The sequence below is a fragment of the Mercurialis annua genome, linkage group LG3, assembly GCF_937616625.2.
Source record: "Mercurialis annua linkage group LG3, ddMerAnnu1.2, whole genome shotgun sequence".
NCBI lineage: Eukaryota > Viridiplantae > Streptophyta > Magnoliopsida > Malpighiales > Euphorbiaceae > Mercurialis > Mercurialis annua.
Window position 1 is genome coordinate 5,504,561 of NC_065572.1, and position 21,519 is coordinate 5,526,079.

The window sequence follows — 21,519 nt, forward strand, 5'->3', positions numbered from 1 at the left end:
CATCGAAATGATGTAGTTTGACAGAAGGTTCAAAAATCTCCTTGTGTTGTTACTGACGCAGCCCTAAAATACTTCTAAAATTGGCATACAAATAAAACGAATCATCCATATTGTTTTATTTCGGTACAAAAGACATGCTAAATCAAATCTGAAAAAAATTAGATCAAGCGTATCGTAGATATTTTTTAGCTACCCGACATGCAACATTTGTTGAGTTACTTGTTATGAAGTTAGAGCAGTTGATTCAAGTCTATTCACGGAGAGTGAGAGTTTCCAACTCCATTTCTTTACAAATTTACAATGTTCTTATTTTCTGATAGAAATAAAGTTCTTTTACTTCAAAAGGAAAGAATTGATCAGAATTTTATATAAGAAAGAAATTTCAAGAGGGTATAATAGTAATCATAGAAATAAAACTTCTAGCCAGGCTGCAATAGCAGGACAGACGTATAGTAAAGGCCAAGGGCAGGGTTTGCTGCTTCGATTGAATCGCCCAGAGACAATAAAAACTAATCGTTTTAAACTTTCTTAGTTGAGTTAATAGAAAACAAAATCAAAGCTCCAAAATACTTTAGTCCTTGAATTTCATCTAACAGTTCCGACATGAATTATATCTTAAGAGATCCAACAGCAGCAACAGCTGAACCAAACGGAACCTTCCCTTCCGCGTCTATATACCATATTAAGTACAAAATCTTGTAATATAAATTATAAAAACTACCTAAGCAAGTCCGACTTCAGCAACATCCATCCACAAAAAGAAAAAAACTTAGTTTCATAATACAGCAACTGATGCAGCAAACCCTTAACAACTCCAGCTCCGTACTACCTGCTAGACCGTCAACGAACCACCACCGTAATCCTTTCATCTTACAAAATCTGCCTTCTCATAGAGAGAACAAGATCACAAGCATCATCTTTTAATACAATTTCCTGGCAATCAAGAATTCAAACATGGTGACTGTACCAAAACCAGTGACAAAAACATATGTAAACACAAAACTTTAGAGCATATCAAAGAGCAGGATACTGGTCTGCAAATATCTCATGGCATTTTACGCGGCTCAAGTTCTCTTTATATACAAACAGCCGTGACTATGCAATCCAAAAAAGGAAAAGATTAACGTTTAAGAAAACAGAAAGAAAAATTATTAGTAAATCCTGTGTGGGGTTATGAACAGATGGAAACAGACTTCTTTCCCCTATAAAGCCCATGGAAGATCATTTTACATGATCAGGTACATTCACCACATCCATGTGGTTCACAAAACTATACAAACTGTGAGCCACCATGGGCTTATTTATCTGCAAATCCCCCAAAAAGGAGCAGTGAAGTATTCACATGGTGCCTTTCGGGCAGGAGCTGCTCCGTTTTTGAAACAGGTTTAACAGTTTGTTCCGAGTCTGGGAATGGAAAAGAAAGAGAAAGGGAAAGGGAACCGGAGACATCCTCCTCTTCCTTTTCTGTAACGTTCTCCGGTATCTTGTCCTGGGGATTATTTCTCTCTACAATTCCAACCAAGAAAGGCATGATTCCTTTATTTTGGTGTTTTGTTTCAGCCCCTAATGCAAGCTCAAGATTTGGTACCAGATCATGGAATTGATTCTCATCATTTAATGAGTAATCTTTCCACGGCATGGAATTGCCACCCATTCGTATATCTTTTACACGACGTGATTCCACAGGAAAAAAATACCTTTCAGCCGATCCCAGGTCCTCATGGATAACTTTCTCATCAGCAGGTTCTTCACAGCTTCTCCCTCTCCGTTCAACTGAGGAGCTGGAACCCAAATCACATATCTGTGAAGTAAAACCGTCGCTCAAAGAAGTCCTATCTCTTTTGCTGCTATCCCAATATTCTTCATGAAAAACGGTCTTTGGCTTCTTGCTAATACTGTCCCCATCTACTATTGTATCATTGATGTCAACCCATGGAATTTTTTTGTTTGTGCTACCAGACATTAGAGGAGCTTCCTCTGAAAGATCAAGGTGAGACCTTTTCCGGCTATTTGACTGCCAGCAGTCGAGCCCTTTACCTGTTTCATCTCTCCCTGCAGAAGCTTCTTCATCCATACTAGGAGGATATTCATTCAGGTTTGTTTCAACTCTAACTTCATCTCTATCAATGTCCATTCTATCCACCATTCTCTCCTCATCAATGATCCCCTTCACATCATCTTGTTTACCAGTATGGAAAACCTCAACACATGACGAGTCTCCGCTGAGCCGAAAAGTATCAACATCTTTACTAATCTCCTCCCTGCTATTAAAATCACTGTCGGTTCCAGCTGTCTGAATAGATGGTTTATCAGTATCTAGAATGCACTCTGGAAGAGCAACTTCTTCCTGGGTAAATAAAGAAAAAATTAAAATAAACATTTAAAAACCTACTAAATTTCAGGAACTGTCAGAGATTCATATTTTAGACCAAATATTTTTGGTTGATCTTCTATGATGATCTATCAACTAGTACTGAAACATGAGTTAACACCATACTGAATAAGTGTGCATATTTTCATATACATATGCAAGCAAAATAATCAATTCCACAAAAAAATGCTACTTATATTCTATATTTATCAGCCAAACATGAACATATACAAGAGGGATAGCAGGATTAGAGAGGGGCACACGTGCTTTCAAGCAGGTCTACCACAACATCACATTGATAGAGCAGCATATAGTAAACTGTGAACTCAACTGGACCAACAAAAGCTGTTACCTGCGACAAACTGGGATGCCCAATTTCAGAGCAAAGTGCGCTGTTTTTTGCATTCTTCAGCAAGGATTTGGGGTTGAGTCTATCATTTTGCTGATGCGAATCTGTTTGAGAGCTATATACTTCGTTATCACGGTCCCTGTTTAGAACAGTTAATGACTTGTCCGGAATATTTATATCCATGGGCACCGCATTAGAACTAGGAATGATAGACTTCTTCATCGAATCCGAACAACTGGATCTCCTTCCGCGAAATACACCCCATAGGAAATTTAACATATTCCAACCTGCCAATTGCAAAATTATGAACTTCAGAAATGGTCACAGTTTTATGTAAAAATTACAATACTATGAATTTCAATCAATTCATAAGTTAATGAGGACCACCAAAGGATCTTGACCAACGAGTAAAAGATTACGAACAGCTCTACAGACATGCTATTAGAAGGATGACGCAGACGGTAACTAGCTTCTGTCTGTAGCACTTAAAAGTTCAGATAGATGACAACACAAAAGAAGATGAAGGTTAGCTTAGCTGCTTAAGAGAATGCTACATGAATATCCATTCTCAACTGCTCAGGCTTGGGGTTTCAGTTTAGGCCCAATTTTAGCAAGTAGAATCCGATGTAAATCACACCTTCCTTATCTATATACTCCTGGTCTCATAATTTGGCTCTTGGTGCTTCTCAAGCTAGCAAGAAATGTGCATGAGAGACAGAGAAAGAGAAGGAGAAAGATATCCCTTGAGAGAGCAGGAGCAGTAGTGTCGCAGTAATCAATAATGTGGGAATTCCAAATGTTCTAATAGAATTTAAGCTATTAATTTTCAATTCCAACAAAATGGGATTTCAGATTTATAATATTCACTGTAGCAAATTTAATAAAATTTATAATGAAATTGCAAGGGGAAAATAACAGAAACTTAAGACCAGATCTTACGCTGGGAGTTCTCAGGAAGCTGAGTGGATGGAAAAATCAAAAATTCAACATCGTCAAAAGATGCTTTGAGCGCAAAATCCTTTTTAATCATGTAATCCAACAGGTTCTTGTAGTTCCTCTCATAGCTGTATCACAAGCATTACAGAACATTAAATAATTACAGAAACTACAAGGGACATACATCACGGAGATCACTCTCATTAACTAAGTGCAAATTGCATGCACCTATTTACCTTTCAAGATCACTAGCAAAGAAATAGACAGCAATATTATCTTCTTTTGCCCCATTCTCATGAAACTGTCTAGGCCATGTGCTTAAGCGGGGCACTTCATCCACAGAAATTTTGAGGGGAAACTGGTTCGCCATTTCAAGAACTTTAGGCGAAGCACAAGTCGATAAATGCGCTTGAATTCCACTGTATGAGTCTATGAATTTTCCACCCCTACGCACTTCTAAGGCCCCCCTGCACATATGTAACAAAGACATAGGAATTGAGGCTTAGTTGAGATGAAATGAAACAAGATAAAGTGTGCAGAGATGATTCTGAAAAAATGCGAGGAAAAACATACTGCCAGATATAATCATGCTCTGGAATTGATAATATCATTGGACTAAGAGGCTTTGCTGTCAATGCATGATCAGCTTTTCCAACAACAGAGACCACAATATTGCTATTTATCTGTTTGCTAGTCTCCGAAGAACTACAACCAAATTTTGTTTGCCCTTCATCTCGTCCTTCATCAGAAACATTAATCCTCGTCCGATTTGAAACTGTAAATAGATCATGAGACTGGTCATGAGAAGCTAGATCAGAAGTCACGTCTACATTTGATGAAGATAATCCATCAGATTGATCGCTTTCCTTTTTCTTTCTGAATATTCCTGGCTTCTTAAGCATAGCAGCCTCAATTGCAGCTTTCAACTTGCTACTTTTGTTCACATCCTCCCGAGCAATTCTTGCAGCAGATGCATCAGCACTAGATGTCCGAGAACTAACTGAGCAAAATTCTGCCACATGCCCAATTTCCTTGCACTTGTGGCACATGACATTTTTCGGTCCAGCCGCAAGACCAGACCTGGCGCGAGAAACTTCTCTGGTTTTCTCACTTTGGCTTGATGATTCACGTGAGCGAGAATAACATTCTTGCAAATGTTCATCAACATCATTGATTGGTCGCTCAGCAATCCAAGAAGAACTAGAAGAAGGTTCTTCCTTTGGGCTAACTTGATTTAACTTTTGTTCAACAGACGTATTGCCTATTCCGTTTGTCAATAAAGATCGACCTGCACAAACACATAGAAAACTAATATCAGAAACAACCATGATATGAGATAACATGATACTTTAAAGAAATCTCACTATCAAGAAGGTAAAATCATACCAGAACTAGCAGATACTTCTGCACCTTTACGAGCTAAGCTGCTGCTTGATCTCAATAAGCTACCTGATTTTGGATCAGACAGTGAACCCTTTGAATCTCTATTGTTACCTGCAGATGATAACAAGACTCCTTCACCACGAGGTGTGGGCTTTTGATTGACCTTGGGTACATAGGCATTGGAACTAGTGGACAATGAACTACCAGGAGGACGATCTGATTTACACAAACTTTTATTCTCAAATGCATTTCGTTCTTTCACTTGTTTTATTCCTTTCATATCTTGAGTTTGACAAGATTTTGATGAAACCATTTTAGCTTTTGACTCAAAAGCATTGGAACGCCCCACGTTCACTGATCTAAATGACATAGATTTGCTTATCATCCTAGCAGGTCCTTCCTTCACATCAAGATCTCTGCTACCCTTCTGCTTTTGAGGAACCACGTCGACAAGCTTCACTTTTGGTTTGGAATTGAAGGTGCTGAAGGAATTGGACTTCAGTAAAGTACCTGTAAAGATAGAAACAAAAAAACTAATACTTGCAAAGCTCTACCACATAAAATGCAAATCAATCATACAGCAAAACCTCAACATACAAACTGTAGGATACCATGCTCTACCATATCAAATCATTCCAGTCGGGTTATCCACAATTACATTCATTTAAGCCATAGAGTAATCATTCATTGTATGGAGTAAAAAACATATTGCAAGTCCTTGAACTAGAAAAGTAAGATATATAACTCACAACTATGGGTAAGACATTTCATCTAATATAAAGATTTCAGTAAAAGGACAACCAATCAAACTTCAGTTTCCCTTTCAATATATAGTATCCAGAGCATAAATAAAAGGAAAAAAGAACATGATTTCCTTACTTTTGGATGTTTGAACTCGTGGACCAATAGAAGAGCGTGCATTGTCCAATATGTCCATATTGGAGTTATTAGCCAAAGAAGTTTGATGAGCTACCTTTGCTTTCCCTTTATCCCAACCCTTGAATGAATTATCCCGAGACAATGCACCTGTTCTGGTGGGGCTGGAGGATTTTGGTAATCCAAAACTTGTTTCAACAGCCTGCCTTTTTGATGTTGAAGTGACATCTGTAGTTTCTGCAGGTCTTTTCAAAGAGCTTTGTCTGCTCTCTTTGTTCATTCTTTTTCCCTCAGCATCTGAACCTTGAACATCAATTACACAGACAGTTAAATGCAAGTGCTTGTGTACCCAGAAAACTGCATAAAGTAATTCAAACTTTTCACAGCTTTACCTTGCTTTTGTTTTTCAGTTTCCTCAGCTAACTTACATTCTTCACACAGCCAATCACCTTCAGGAAGTTTGTGAAGCATATCTCGCATGCAATAGCTGACCATAGCAACAGAAACAGTGATTTTGTATCAACTAAAGGCATCCAATACAAAAGAAAAACATATGAAAATGGGCATCAGAAGAAATCCAGAAAAAGTTTCTATAAGTACTTACGTATGTTCTGCACCATCAGTGCACTTGCTACATATAGCAAGCAAATCCTCCCTGCCAGCATCCCCGCAAATATCACACACTTTTACCTGTTTCAAGCCAAAAGATGACTTCAGCAAAAGCAAGAGGTGTAGTCCTCACAAAAGGAGAACCACCAGAAAAAGGAGAAGAACTGATGTCCTCTCAAACCAGAACCAGTAGGAAAAGAAAAACACAGATCCCAAAAATTTACTGCAAACATTATCAAAGAGCAAATACTCACATCATGCTCCACTATTTCTGACTCGTCGCTCTCATTCCCTGATACAGATCGCGAATCATTCTCTTTCATATCAGGTACTTCAGCTGAATCAATGGACTTCTCATCTTGTTCAACTTGGTTGGCACATATAAATTTTTCGTCTTGTTCATCTTCATTATCTTTTTTGGCTTCTACTTCTATCTTCGGATAGATTTGACTTGAAACCTTCAAATTATCTATCTTCACATCTTCTTCCATATGTATAACATCTTTGGTGGAGGACTGGCACCTGCTTCGTACCTTTGCTAAACTACTGCCGACATCTGCATCATCTGAAGGAGTATCCGATAACTCTAACTTGGGAGAGATCAGTGCCTTTCCAGATCCTTCAGGTCTTAAACTACTAGCTAAAACTGAAGTACAAGATAAATTATTCCTGTCTACATTCTTGTTATGAAAATTTACTGATATACTGGCATCATTTGCTCTACTTACACATGATATGTTGTCATCATGGCCTTCCACAACCTTGGAAGGCTCATTTTCCAAAGTTTTATGATCTGCCATGCACTGTGGTTTGGCAGATAGTTGATCCACGGCAATATTTTCACTTACAGGAAATTTCGGAAGCATCTCAGAATCAACCGAGGCATCAACAGTATCCGAACACCTAATCGTTGCCTTACTTTCTGCATTCTCAGACAAAGAATCATGAATCGAATTGGCACTGATCAGATTACTTGCTTCATTAGTGGTACGCTGCAAGCGGTCACCTGCTCTATTTCTGAAAGGTAAAACACCATCCTCATTAATAGAATTCTGGCTTGTAACAGTTGCACGGCAGATTTCATCCGAGTATCCATCATCCTTTGACCCCATACAGGCTAACTTAAAATGCATACAAGATGAACAAGGAGTGGAACACACGTTACAGGTCCCAGACTCGACTCTTGTATGAACCTTGCGTCTCATGGAACGCTTGCCTATTCTCTTCTCGAACTGCGATGGTAACTGGGGAAGAGACAAAGAAAGGAATATAAGCAATGGTAATGATGAAGAACTAGTAACACTTCAGACAATTTCATAATCAAAAGCTTGAATATATTATTTCCAAACTATAAAATATCTAAGGTATAGAAAAAAGAGGAAGGAGACCATTAACAGAACCACAGCGTAAAACATATATGTGAAAACTATTTTCTAGCTAATAGCATCAAAAAATAGCAACCCAATAAACCATGAATGATTCATTTAGTAACAACCTTGCAGGTACAATTAACAAGAGACATGATGCTCAGTGCTCACATGATTGAATATCCCACATAGATTAATGTCATTTGAGTTTCACAATCACTTGATTCCCTGGTTTTGGAAGCAGGCTAAACTCAATTGGATCAGGTCTACGAGAAATAACATGGCAAATCAACAAGGTATAATACCACTCACGTTGACAGTCAAGCTGATTTAAATTATCCCACAGCATTCTATAGTTATCCAAACACCATTAAGAACAATTAAACTTATAAGAATCACACATAAATTAGACAAAATCCACACAAATCAGAAATGACAATTACCCCACCACCACACCACAGTAGAAGCAGATTCATCCGCTCTGAGTTACATCTAATAATTATTTTCCCTAAATGTGGAACGAAATGAAGAGAAGAAACTGAAGTAAAACAACAATGAATGAATGAATAAAAAGATAAAGACCAACTGTAAATTACCCTTATTTTGATTGTTTTATCTCACCGTGTCCTTCTCAATATCTCGTTCAGTATCTTCTACAACTACTGATGGTCCTTGCATAGGATAGCTCCCACTCAACACTGATGTGATCTAAAAGAACAAAATATTAAAAAAATCACATCAACTGCTAATTCAATTAGTTCAATCAACCTTCTAACAGCGCCAATTAACATCAAAGCCAAACGATTAGATACTTTAATTTGCCATTAACCCCGATCAATCAAACAAATAACCTAATTAATTAACATAAACACATTCGGAACTATTAACGTACCTTAGGTTTCCGAATCACCTCCGTCGCATTGTACAAGTCATTCAAGCTCCGTTCTCTACTTTTCCAGACTGCCATCCCCCGCGCCGCCCAATCCGCCGACACAATCCACCGCAATCTAACAACATCAATTCCTAAATATTATTTTAATCGCAAATCCCTCTCGAATTGAATTAAACCTAAGTTTTACTTCAATTTCCCCCAAATTCTACTAATACAGCAACAAACACACAAAGTAAAAAAAAACAATCAGATAATATCTATCTCTGTTCACTGCTCTCTCTCTCTCTCTTCTAACTCTCAAAAGAAAAAAAAATCTAAATTACAGCAAAATTGAAAACCTAATTATAAAATATATATTATAAGTTAATTACTGATTGTTAATGATCTGAAATGCTCAGTTTTAATCAGAGAAGAATCGTATATAATCTCTTCTCAGAGCTTAAATTTGCCTCTGTCCAATTTTCTTTCTTTTTCTCTTTATTTATAGCACTGCAGCTATTCTCTCTAGATTTTTTAAAATTTTTTAATTTTTTTAAATTTTTTTTGGGTACTTTTTTTAGAAGGCAAATCTTCTCTAATTTTCTTTTTCTCGCTCCACCACGTTATTTTCCTGGAAAATGAAATATATTTTTCTCTCTGTTTTCAGACTTTAGAGGGTTTTAAAAAAAATATTATTATTACATTTTATTTTTATATTGGTATTTAAAATTTGAAAGCTGCGGCCTGCGGTACAAGCCAATCGAGAGTGAGACTCTTTGCACGTGCGAAGGGAGTGAACTGTTGCTTGGTACGTGTGATGCGTGCACGTGTTTTGACTAAGCGCGTGTGGGGGTTATCTTCTTAAATTGGTAACACGTGTTTTGGGTATTGTTTTATTTCCTTAGCAAATCTTGCTTGCTGTTGTAGCTAAAGTATAAATACGGGTCATGTCGCTAAAACACAATGGATCGGGCTCGGGATAGGTCCAACCAAGTTTAACGGGCTTTATTAATTTTTATGTAAGTTTAAGTCCGGCTCGAGTCCGATTCGGATTTTATATTTTCCACCTATATCTGACTCTTACACTTATAAATGCAAATTAGGGTTGGGCTTTTATCAATGCCCATAAAATAAAAGGATTTTTCGGGTTCAGACAGAGCTTGAGACACAAAATAAGTATCCAAGCCCGATCTTAAAGGGACAGACCTGGATGGGCGCGTCCTGTACTCAGACTCATGAACAGGTCTATAAATAAATCTATTTATATATAATCCGATTTAAAATATATAGTGTCTGAATTGACACGTGAATTCTTCAATCCATTTATGATACGAATTAAAACATACTATTATATTGTATCATACGAATCCAACCAACATAATATTTTACCAATAAATATATTAATTATGTTGATATTACTCGTATTCGATCAATTTAAATAGATAAATCAAACATGTTAGGTTAATATTACATATTTTGAAAATTTTCAATTAATAAATTAAATATGTAATAAGTTAGAAACATCAATAAATCCATAAATTTATTATTTTTAAAAAAATCATTTTTTGTTAGCACAATAAATACACTGATATGAAATTTGTAAATTTAATCAAAATAACCCTTTTGGATTTAGTTTACCGAATTTTATTGAAATCATAAGTGAATGTATTTTCGTGAACCCACTGGTAATAAAAAAACAAAGAGAAGAAACATGTGAGACTTCAAAGAATTGTGATGGGTAGAGCATAGAGTGTATTGAGGAAATTGTGTCATGTTTAGAAACGTTGTACGACTATGAAATGATTAAGAAAGTAAGAGGATATATCTAAATTACAAAATTATATTTCTAAAAAATTATATAAATATCATAACATATGTATGCATCAAAACGACGTCGTTTTGAATTTTGGTTAATTTGGTCGGTTCAGTTATTTTAAAAAATTCATACTAATAACTGAACAAGTCAAAATAACTGATTTTTTAAAAATTTATAACTATGACCAAACCCAATTAACCAAAACTATACCATATTAAAATTATATTTTGGTTTAGTAGGTTAATTTAGTTATACCCAAATGTTGCACATATTTACTTCCAAGTGTATATGAATGGTTTCTTACCTCTATTATAACTCCAAACACTACTTCTTCTTCCCTTAATTTCGTTTATTAAACAAAACAGTCATTAAATCACCATCTACATTTTTTGAAATGTTTTCTCTATTTTCTATCCATCTTGAAAATTTACAGTCAACCTAGTAATCTCACCTCATGAATACGCTTCAGCATGTCTGGGCCATCTAGTTATGCTTCTTCAATAACTTCTTATTCCTCATTTGTCAATGAATATTTCCTTACATACACGATAAGTACCTCACTCTGTATTTCCTCTTCCACAATGCCCGAGTTCATCATTATAACTCATATTACAAAAAACGATATCATGAAAAGCAAACAAATCATAAACCTTCACACTACAACGACTTCATCTTTAATAAAACCTTCCACATACAAATAGTCCCAAAACTTGCATATCGGTGTCAAGCTATGAGTGATGAATTTAATGTTCTCTCATACAATAAAACCATAATCCCACGTGATGTTGTTATTTGTAAGTGGAACTATATAATTAAGAATAATTTAAATGATTTTATTGCTCGGTATGCAGCCCAAATAGTAGCTATGAATTTTATCAAAGAATTATAATCAATTTTTTTGAGACATATAGTCATATTGACAAATCTACTACTGTTCGACTGCTACTCGTATTGGTTATAACTAAAGTTGACCTCTTCCTCAACTCTACATGAACAATGTTTTTTTTTATTCAAATCTCTTTTCAATGAGATATTCATGAATCAACCTCTCGTGTCTTAATGCCCTACTCAAGTTTAAAAACTACAAAAAAGTTATTTATGTTCTTCAACAAAATAGCACATGCATTATACCATGAGCTTCACAAGCCTCATTGATTCTCAGTCTGACACATCTCTTTTCATACTCCACCATGAAATTTCAGTTGTGTTATCTTCTTGTGTACGTCGATGATATAATTACCACAAGGTCCTTTACATTAGTTGTAGCTACCTTTGGCATCCTGATTCATAGTGTTTGAGGCTTGTGTATTATTTGTTGTCGTTTCCCCTTCGTGTGAAGTTAACATCTGCAATAATTAAGTAATCAATTAGAAATATCAATAAGTCCATACATTTATTATTTTAAAAGGATTCATATTTTGTTCGCATTCATGCATATTTGGAAACAAACAAACTAAATAGGCGTTTTGCCCGTTTTAACTCTTTCCATCTTCAATTTATAAATCACATTTGTATCATTATCTGTCACCTCATAAAATATATGATAATTATTGTAGAAATGTGACCTACACATTGCAGCCGAGGGGGTTAAAAAACTAAAATGAATTAAAAACGCCTATTTTAAAAGTATTTTTATCCAAATTCATAAAATTGACGCTATATGATATTTTGTGTCAAATTCCAGGGCCGAAATGAATCTTTTTAAATAGTAGGAGAGACAATAAAACAGTTAAAAAAAGAGGAGAGAAATGGCTGACTGGTCAAATAGAAACCAAAGTCCGATAAAAAAAAATAGAAACCAAAGGTAAAAAGAAAGTGAAAGAGAATAATAAAAAAAAATGGAAGAAGCAGAAACTCAGATTTTTTTACTTACAATTTCAAAGCAGTGAAACCACTCAAAACACTCCAACGCAACAATTACGTATAAAAAATTATAAAGAAACAGAAAAAACGTTAAAAACTATACCAAAAAGAATCAAAACGCTCACTCACAGCAAAGAAAAAGAAAAAAAATAAAATCTTTTTTAGATAACAAAAAGAATAAAAATTTCACTTTCTCTTTCTAGTTTTAGAAAGATAAAAAACAAAAAACAAAAACAAAAGAATTTTATTGATGTAGATAAGAATGAATCAATAGAAGTTGTAGTAAGTAATAACAGTTTCAAGATAGATTCAGAAGCTAGGTCAATTTGTAAATTTTTCTTGAGAGAGAAAATAAAGTAAAAGCTGAGAGCTTTGATTTGATTTGATTTGGTTTGATCTGATTGATTTGGGTGGGTTTGTTTTCAGCAAATTCAATCAGGAGAATTCTTGGGTTTCAGCTATAAAAGGTAATTTCTTTGATTGATGTTGAATTTGACACTGTTAGATCTTTCTTTTTTAATTTTGTGTTAAATTTGCAATTTTCTTGAATTTGATTTCATGTTCTTGTGCTGTGCTTGTTGTAATTTGTGAAAGTTTGTTTCTTTATGTGTTTGATTTCATAAATTGTGAATCTTGATTATATATGATTGTTCATTGAGTGGAAGAATTTGGATTTTTGCTTGTTTATAGAACGCAGGTTGATTGAAATGGTGTTTAGAGAAGCATTCAAGGAACCTAAAGTGATGGTGGAAGATTCTGATTATGATTGTATTGGTTCTGATAAGCTTCAGATGAGCTCGGACGAAAATTTCGGATTTTTCGAGAATAATTTGCAGTCGTTAGCTTGTATTCTTTTGTCTAGAAATGTTAATCCGAACTTTATGGAGAATTGTTTTCTTGGAAGACAGATGTTTGGTTTTGATTTGAACCAGGTGCTTCTTAAGGATATAAAAACTGTAGTGCTAAATAGAAGCGGGGAGAATCATGGTCGCCAAGCATCGGATGATAGTCTCTTGCCTGGTCTTCATGATGATACAGCGTCGGATATTCTGGCTTGGGGCTGCAGATCGGATTACCCTAATCTTGCTTGCATTAATAAAAAGTTTAAGGCTTTGATTGGAAGTGGATATTTGTATAAATTGAGGCGTCGGCTTGGTGTTATTGAACACTGGGTTTATTTAGCTTGTATTTTGATGCCTTGGGAAGCTTTTGATCCCGTGAGGCAAAGATGGATGCAATTACCTAGGATGCCGTGTGATGATTGTTTTACTTACGCAGACAAGGAGTCTCTTGCGGTAGGAACTCAGTTACTTGTTTTTGGTCGTGAGCTATCGGGATTTGCCATTTGGATGTATAACTTGCTATCTCATGATTGGACTAGATGCACTCCTATGAGCTTGCCTCGTTGCCTGTTTGGTTCGAGCAGCTTTGGAGAAATTGCCATTGTTGCTGGGGGAAGTGACAAGAATGGATGTATTCTAAGGTCCGCCGAGCTGTACAATTCCGAACTGGGCGTGTGGGAAAGTTTACCAGACATGAGCTTGCCACGTAAGCTCTGTTCAGGCTTCTTTATGGATGGGATGTTTTATGTCGTTGGTGGTATGTCAACCCAAACAGAGTGTTTAAGTTGTGGCGAGGAGTATAACCTTGAGACACGGACATGGAGGAGGATAGAAAACATGTATCCAGTGTCGACTGTGGGTCATCCAGCTATGCGTTCTCCTCCGTTAGTAGCTGTTGTAAATAATCAACTATACTCTGCCGATCAAGCAACAAACGAGGTCAAGAGATACAATAAGACTAATAATACATGGAGCATTGTGAAGAGGTTGCCAGTTAGAGCCGACTCCTCTAACGGTTGGGGATTAGCATTTAAAGCATGTGGTCGTAAATTATTAGTGATTGGTGGACATCGAGGCCCTGAAGGCGAAGTAATTGTGCTTCATTCTTGGGATCCTCAAGATACAAGCATGAATGAGCCAGAGTGGGATGTTCTTGCTGTCAAAGAGAGAGCAGGAGCTTTTGTATACAACTGTGCAGTCATGGGATGCTGATTGTTTCGTACATACTGCAAACTACTTATATGCGTACATACCGAGGTAGTACTTGTTTTTCTCGGTATAATTGTTGTTGAAACATTTACAATGTTAACTTGTAATATTTTTTCGATGTTGCTTCATATTGATTTTATGGCATTTAGATGAACATAATTGACCTCACATTGACAATGAGGATTCATAAACGATTCATTTTAAGCCCCATTATATTCGTAACCTAAGATTAGCATATCGATTTCATTAATACTTGTTGAATGTTTCGTTTTCTTGTCGATTTTGAGTTGTTATTTGCGGTATTTAGTGGCATTAGACTATTACTTCAAATAGGAGTCACATCTTTTAGACTGGTTTCTGCTTTGCTCCTATGCCGGTGCTCTCGCTGTCTTGCTTTATGTTGTTGTCGGAAGCTGATGTTCTGCAAGAAAATAGTCTTAATGTTGAGTAATGCTTTTCTGTTGATAAAGTTTGTCTTTCCCTGAGTATCTTTATTTATTGGCAGCTTTTTCCTCGTTGTAATTGTTATTGACCTTCCCTATGTTGCACGGAGATACCGAAATGAGAAACGGGTAACGGAGAAATGATATTTCTTTACCAGAATATGTTATAAATATAAAGTTTCAGAAACCTCAAAATGTAGGACACGATAAGTTTCCGTGCAAGGCCCTTTTCTGTAGCAGGATTACACAGATCATTGGCTAAAACGAAATCACCAAGTAGCAAAAGAAACTGATTATACAGCACTGTGTTGCTGTCAAATAATGCATGTGCATTTCAGCATTTGCTTTATCAGGAAATATTTTAGAAGTTGGATTTGTTCTGTACATTTTTGTTTGGCAGGTTTTTATAGCTACAGAGCAAAGCTGAAGAGTTTCAAGTTTCAACCCAAGTTTTCATATGCAGTTCTGCAGCAGGGATGTGGGTTAGTTATGGAAGTTCTCTCCCAGCGGATTAAAAAACGGATCTGATTGGCCCGATCGGACTGGTTCAATCGGAAACAGTTGCCTGATCTGGTCCTAAAGATAAGAAAAATCTAAGAGTCGATTAGATTAAATTTGATCGTCGGTATAAAGCTATTTTTAATAATTGAAAAATTAATAAAAAAATGATATTTAGACATGCCGGTCGGATTAGCTAGTTGAACCACTTCAAACGGTTTGATCGTGAACCGAATTATCTATTCAGTTTGACCATCTTGTTGGATCTTTAGAACATCGGTATATATTTCACGAACATAGAGTTTTAATTAGTTTCAAAACACCGGTAGGAATTATAATTAGTGATGGATTCCCTCTTGGATCACCTTATCTTCTGGATCGTATGGTTATCAACTTGATCAATATCGATCCTAACAAATACGGAAAATTCTAACCTAGATGAGCTGTTAAGAAATTTAATATAAATTTTTTTCTTTTATCATAATTTTCTCTCTTTCCTAATTTTTCTAACATCTGATTGGAGATACGTTTATGAATTTTTCATGAACCTAATTTAGATAAGAATTTTCCGATAAATGCACACACTTTAATTCCGTAACAGATGGTATAATATGTATAAAATTTAAAATATTAATATGAGAAATGAAAGTTGGGGATATAATGGTGAAAAGACTAAATTTGATTCCCCAGCTGTAGATGCATGGTTTTAAATCTGAGTAGGCTTAGGTGGTAGGCTTTTGAAAGATAGGTATTAGATGCCAACTCAGATTTTATGGATCAAAGTTACTGTCAATTCAGTTATGCTGCCACATTCTCTAAACACTTCTGTCTCCACTCTACTAACAGGATTCCATACAAATATATTCTTAAATTTCTATTAATTAATTCAATTTTTTTTTTTATTATAAGATAATGTCATCAAAATTTATTAATTTTATACGTTTTTTTTAATTAAATCACAGCTTTTAAAAGGTATCATGAAAATATACTAACTATTAATTTTTTTTACAATTATTAAAATGACAATACAAAAATGGCTTTCACCTCTGCAAATAAAAAAATAATATTATTTTAAAATTTAAAAAGAAAAACTTGTCTGTCCTTATTATGTTGATAGTAATTTATTTGCAAAACTTTCGATCTTTAATCAATACATCTAGAAGTATAGGCAATGAGAAAAATTGACAATTGCACAACTTAAGCCAAAATAATCAGAAAATTACGCCCCAACTTTTCTATTTAGATAATTAGCTTTCTCTTAATTTTTTTTGCAAAATTGACCTTTATATATTAGAGAAATACGATTTCAACTTATAAGGTAACAGTCAGCTCATGATCCAAGATTCTCCTAAATTTGCTCTCAACATTTGAATGAAAGCAAATCTTACCTAATCAGCCAAATCTTTGAATCCATGAAAAAAGATATTCGGATCTTAACACATAGAAAGATTACATAGAATTGAATCATAAAAGATACAAACAACCGAATTGATCAAAGATTCAGAGCGGACGTGGAGGTCGCGATGGTGGAGGCCGCGGTGGTGAGTTTGGGTTCCATGATGAAGGTCGTTCTTGTTTTCAGCAATGTCCTCTTCTCCATCTCGTCTTTGTATCATCTACGCCAGCAGTGATGTCATTTTACCAGCTGCGTCGCTCCTCAAAAAAAAAATCGCTGCCGTTCTTCCCACCATCAGCAATGGCACCACCAGTGAAGAAAAATTGACCTGTCTTAATGTTCCTCTAGTTTTTTTATTTAATTTCTTTGTGATTTGAAGAAATTGTTTAATTTGATGGTTGTGGATGATGATGGTTATCGGTAGTGGTCTGGTTTTAATGTTGCACTTTAAGTGTTTGAATAAATGCTTATAAGTATCTATATTGTTTCGGGTGTTGGTTAACCAATGGTTAATCTTTGGTAAATAGTTGGTTAACTTGTAATAAATTTTATTTTGAATACATCGTTGATAATTTTTTAGTAAATTGTTGGTAAACTTGAATTATGTATTTTAAATAAACTGTACCTTTTAAAAAAATTATATACAGCAGGGACATAATAAAAAGATTTGTCGCGGTCTACCAAAATAGTAATAGATATGATATAATTCAATTTTTTGGTCTGAGTAGTATGCTATTGGTTGTTGCTTGGTATACCGTTATAACCATAGCTTAATTGTTTAGCGGTTGTTTTATTCAACCATTTTTTGACATATAAAAAATAATAAAACAAAAATTTAGCAAAACTTTATGTATGTTTTCAATTAAAAATACATGCGGGGTGTTTATAATTTTTTAACCAAATTGTTAATTAGGTAACCAGTTATGAACCAAACGATTACCATGTATTTACTAACTAACAACTTCACCGGTATGTAATAGGTTAAAAAAATCAAGTATAGTCTAATTCTGGTAAAAAAAAGTGATATATATTGTTTGAATCACAATGCAATACAAATTATAAATTAGATTGTATAACAATAAAAAATTGTGCAATAAAAAAATATAAAATATTAGATAACTAAATAGGAACCAACTGTGTATCAAATGTTATCCAAAATAGAAACCAAATATGTACCAAAAACTGGAGTGTACCAACTAGTATCCAAATGTGTTCCACAAACTACTCAAGTGTGTTTGAAACACAAACAAAAATATCAAAAACATCTAAAGTAACAACTATATTACAATCTATTCAAAGTTTTTCTTCAATCTACCAGTTTTCTATTTTGGTTTTGGTTCAAACTCCTCGTCGCTGTCAATGTTTATATCAATCTTCATCTGTCCATAATTATTACAAGTCAACCAACGGTTTACCCAATATTAACTATTGGTTAACCAACACCTAAAACATTACATATATAATCGTTTTATTCTCATAAGCATTTCTTCAAACACCAAGAGTGCAGGTTGTGCGTACTAAAAAATCGAACTAGCAGTTGCAAATCAATTTCGACCATAGTCACTGCAAATCAATTTCCATGTTAATTAAACAAAATCAAAGAGCGATAAAAATGAAAGGGATCGAGAGAGATTGAATCACCAGTAATCAACAGACATTATCATAAGCATTTTTATTCTCGTAAACACACATTAACGTTCTATTCTCATAAGCATTTATATTCTCATAAGCATTTCTTCATCTTGTTATTGGTTAACCATTAGTTAACCATTGATTAACCAACAGAAAATCTGATCATAATAATTACAAATCAAAAATTTCCTTCATCACCAACAAATTTGAATTTGTGGCTCACTAACAGCTGCAGCGGTAAACAAAGCCACCACCACCACATCAGAAGCTCTTCCTCTTCCGCCTTTTTTTCTCCGTCGAACTCACTCCATTCAATAACATAGCGCCGTCTCCGCCTCCATAGCAACAACGCGCCAACTTCATCTCCATTGCAGAGCAGCGACAGGAAAATAGAAGAGAGCAGCAATTGATTTTGGTCGATGGCGATGATGATCCATGCCGCTGCTGCTCCTCGATGATCCACGCCGCCGAGCAGCAACTAATTTTGGTCGATGGCGATGATGATCCACGCCGCCGCATCATCTATGATCCATGGAGAATTTTTCTCTTTTTGCTTCATAATCATCAACAACAACCGCTGCATCATCTACAACAACCGCCACAATTTCCAATTCCGATTCCGATGACTCCATTACACCACCAACAACAAAAACAAACTGTGAATGCATTCAAATTCTGAAAACATATTGAAATATGAAATTTGAAAGAAAAGGAAACCATAATTTGGATGGAGAAAAGAAAGCCGAGAATCTCGTATGGAGAAAAGGAAGGCGAGAATCTCGCAAAAATCATAACATGCAATCTCTCTGATTTTCGAAACCGTATTCTTCAGTTTTTGAAAGTATAAAAATTATAAGGAAAAAGGTTAAAATTCGAATTTAGGGAGATGAAATAACAAATCTCAATTTTGAAACCTAGGACCGTATATCTCTAATTAGTTTGGGCTAAGCCCGTAATCTGTCTAAAAAAGTCTATAGGCAATAGGGCCATAATTAGTGGCTTAAGAAGAGAAAGAAGCTGTATGTCAATCAAAATTTGTGGTTTAGAAAATAAGTGTCCCTCTCTGATTACATAATTTGTAGACTATAATCATTACTATTTTCTAAGCTCTCTGTAGGAAGTTGACAACTCTGAACAATTTCGAAAATATCACTTTCTTTTACTTCTCTTTTTATTTTTAGTGCTTTAATAGAGAAATTAACCAACTACACAGATACATCATTAATGTATTTAATAAAGATTAATATAAAAAAAATACTTCAAGTTTTCTATAAAAATACATATGCTCTTTTTTTTTATAACCATTTGAATCCTTAACGTTTTTTAAGTGGTGCAAACAAGTCCCGCTTGACTGTATTGACTAAGAGCATCTCTCTATTAGTTCAATACTCTTTATTTTAAAGAGTATAATTAAAAAATGTCATTCCAATGGACTTTTTATTTTTATTTTTAAAAATAAAAATAAAGAGTCAATTTGACTCTCCACATTTAGAGAGCAAAATCAACTCTCTACTTTAAAATATGCAACGTGTTTTTATTTCTCCACTATCTCCTTGTTTTTCGGAAACAGCAAACACCTCCATTTTTTTTCTTCTTAACATACTGCACATTCATCATCTTTGTCCTCTTCATTATTATGAAAACTTGTTTAGTTGGTGATTTTGGATCCTAAACACTTTCTTATCTGTATAATGGTGTTGCTTGCATGGCCACTCAATTAAATTAAGGAAAGTGATGTTTCTCTGGACAATAATCAAAATTCCAAAACAAGAAAAAATAAGCAGGTTTATATATATGCCAAGTTCCAAGCAAACAACTATCTAAAATCTAAAATCTACTGCAAATTCTATCCAGATGTCAAAAATAATACAGTGTCTATTTATATAAATAAAATCAATAAAAATGAGTGTGAAAGTGAAGATGAAAATTAATAAAAAAAAACAGAAAAAAGTTAAATAAATATAATAGAGAAATAGTTTTAAAGAGTCCATTAAATACGATTATATTTTCTACTCTCTATTGTTAAAGATGCTCTTTATTTATTTAAAGATGCTCTTTAAAATAGAGAGTATTGTTGGAGATGCAAACTGTTAACTTGTTTAAGGGTGAATAATTGAAAATTAAATAAACTAAACAAAAATTATCTTTTTCTTTTTTTCACTATCACCGCCACTAAAATCCAACACTAGCCAAAAAGAAAGAAAAGAAAAATTGTAATAATGTATATTTTATTGCAATAAAACCCTTATTATTTTTAGAAAAATGCTTACACAACCGTCAACAATTTAATTGTTTAAATTTTTCAATATTTTTAGCAACAATTCAACTCTTTTTTATTGCAATTGTATTTTTAATTTATTTATATAGATGGACAACTATTAAAATCTTTTTTAGATAATGTAATTACCATGCGTTTGTATATACCATCTGAAGTTGTAATTACCACGCATTTGTATATAGGCTTAATACATAGTTTGACCCCTGAACTTGTATCCTTTTACCCATCTAACCCCCAAACTTAACGTCTCACCTATCGAACCCTTGAACTTGTTAAATAACCCGATTTGACCCCCGAACTTGATAAATACGTAAACATTGAACCCCTCCGTACACAATTTCTTCTAGAATGTTTCAAGTGACAGGTGGACACGAAGGGTTCAATATTTACATATTTATTAAGTTCATGGGTCAAATCGGATTATTTAACAAGTTCAGAGGTTCGATAGGTGAGACGTTAAGTTTAGAGGTTAGATGGGTGAAAGGGTACAAGTTCAGGGGTCAAACTATGTATTAAGCCTTTGTATATACCATCTGAAGTTGTAATTACCATGCATTTGTATATGCATTTGTATATACCATTTAAGATATTTATTTAAGATGACTTTATAAGTCAATAATTTATAAAAATCAAAATCATTGTATTTAATATTACACCTCCTTACTATTTCATATTACATAAATTACAACCATTTTAAAAAAATCAAAATGTAAATATTATGCTCATTTAATAAGACTTACAAGATTTAATAATGCCATCAGATTCGTATTTATGTATCAA

General features: G+C 34.5%; 2 protein-coding genes across 7 annotated transcripts; one reads left to right on the plus strand and one right to left on the minus strand.

Moving 5' to 3' along the window:
• Positions 1-510: 510 nt before the first annotated feature.
• Positions 511-9,396, minus strand: LOC126675142 (uncharacterized). Of its 5 annotated transcripts, XM_050369744.2 has the most exons (13): positions 8,784-9,396; positions 8,513-8,599; positions 6,779-7,768; positions 6,520-6,605; positions 6,308-6,402; positions 5,919-6,218; positions 5,043-5,549; positions 4,230-4,944; positions 3,893-4,123; positions 3,660-3,784; positions 2,724-3,007; positions 1,698-2,347; positions 511-933 (listed from the first exon to the last, which is right to left on the minus strand). In XM_050369744.2, exons 1-13 carry the CDS (start codon positions 8,856-8,858, stop codon positions 921-923), a joined length of 4,158 nt encoding a protein of 1,385 aa, XP_050225701.1. In that variant the 5' UTR covers positions 8,859-9,396; the 3' UTR covers positions 511-920. The 5 variants fall into 5 exon arrangements, with proteins under 5 accessions (XP_050225701.1, XP_050225698.1, XP_050225697.1 ...); XM_050369741.2 differs by lacking the exon at positions 511-933 and having other exon boundaries at positions 1,031-2,347; positions 5,919-6,212; XM_050369740.2 differs by lacking the exon at positions 511-933 and having other exon boundaries at positions 1,031-2,347; positions 8,784-9,395.
• A 3,183-nt stretch (positions 9,397-12,579) lies between these two features.
• LOC126674456 (F-box/kelch-repeat protein At5g60570-like) lies at positions 12,580-14,702 on the plus strand. 2 transcript variants are annotated; one of them, XM_050368900.1, is made up of 2 exons: positions 12,580-12,908; positions 13,132-14,702. In XM_050368900.1, exon 2 carries the CDS (start codon positions 13,149-13,151, stop codon positions 14,493-14,495), a length of 1,347 nt encoding a protein of 448 aa, XP_050224857.1. In that variant the 5' UTR covers positions 12,580-12,908; positions 13,132-13,148; the 3' UTR covers positions 14,496-14,702. The 2 variants fall into 2 exon arrangements, with proteins under 2 accessions (XP_050224857.1, XP_050224858.1); XM_050368901.2 differs by having other exon boundaries at positions 13,139-14,702.
• The last annotated feature ends 6,817 nt before the right edge of the window (positions 14,703-21,519 follow it).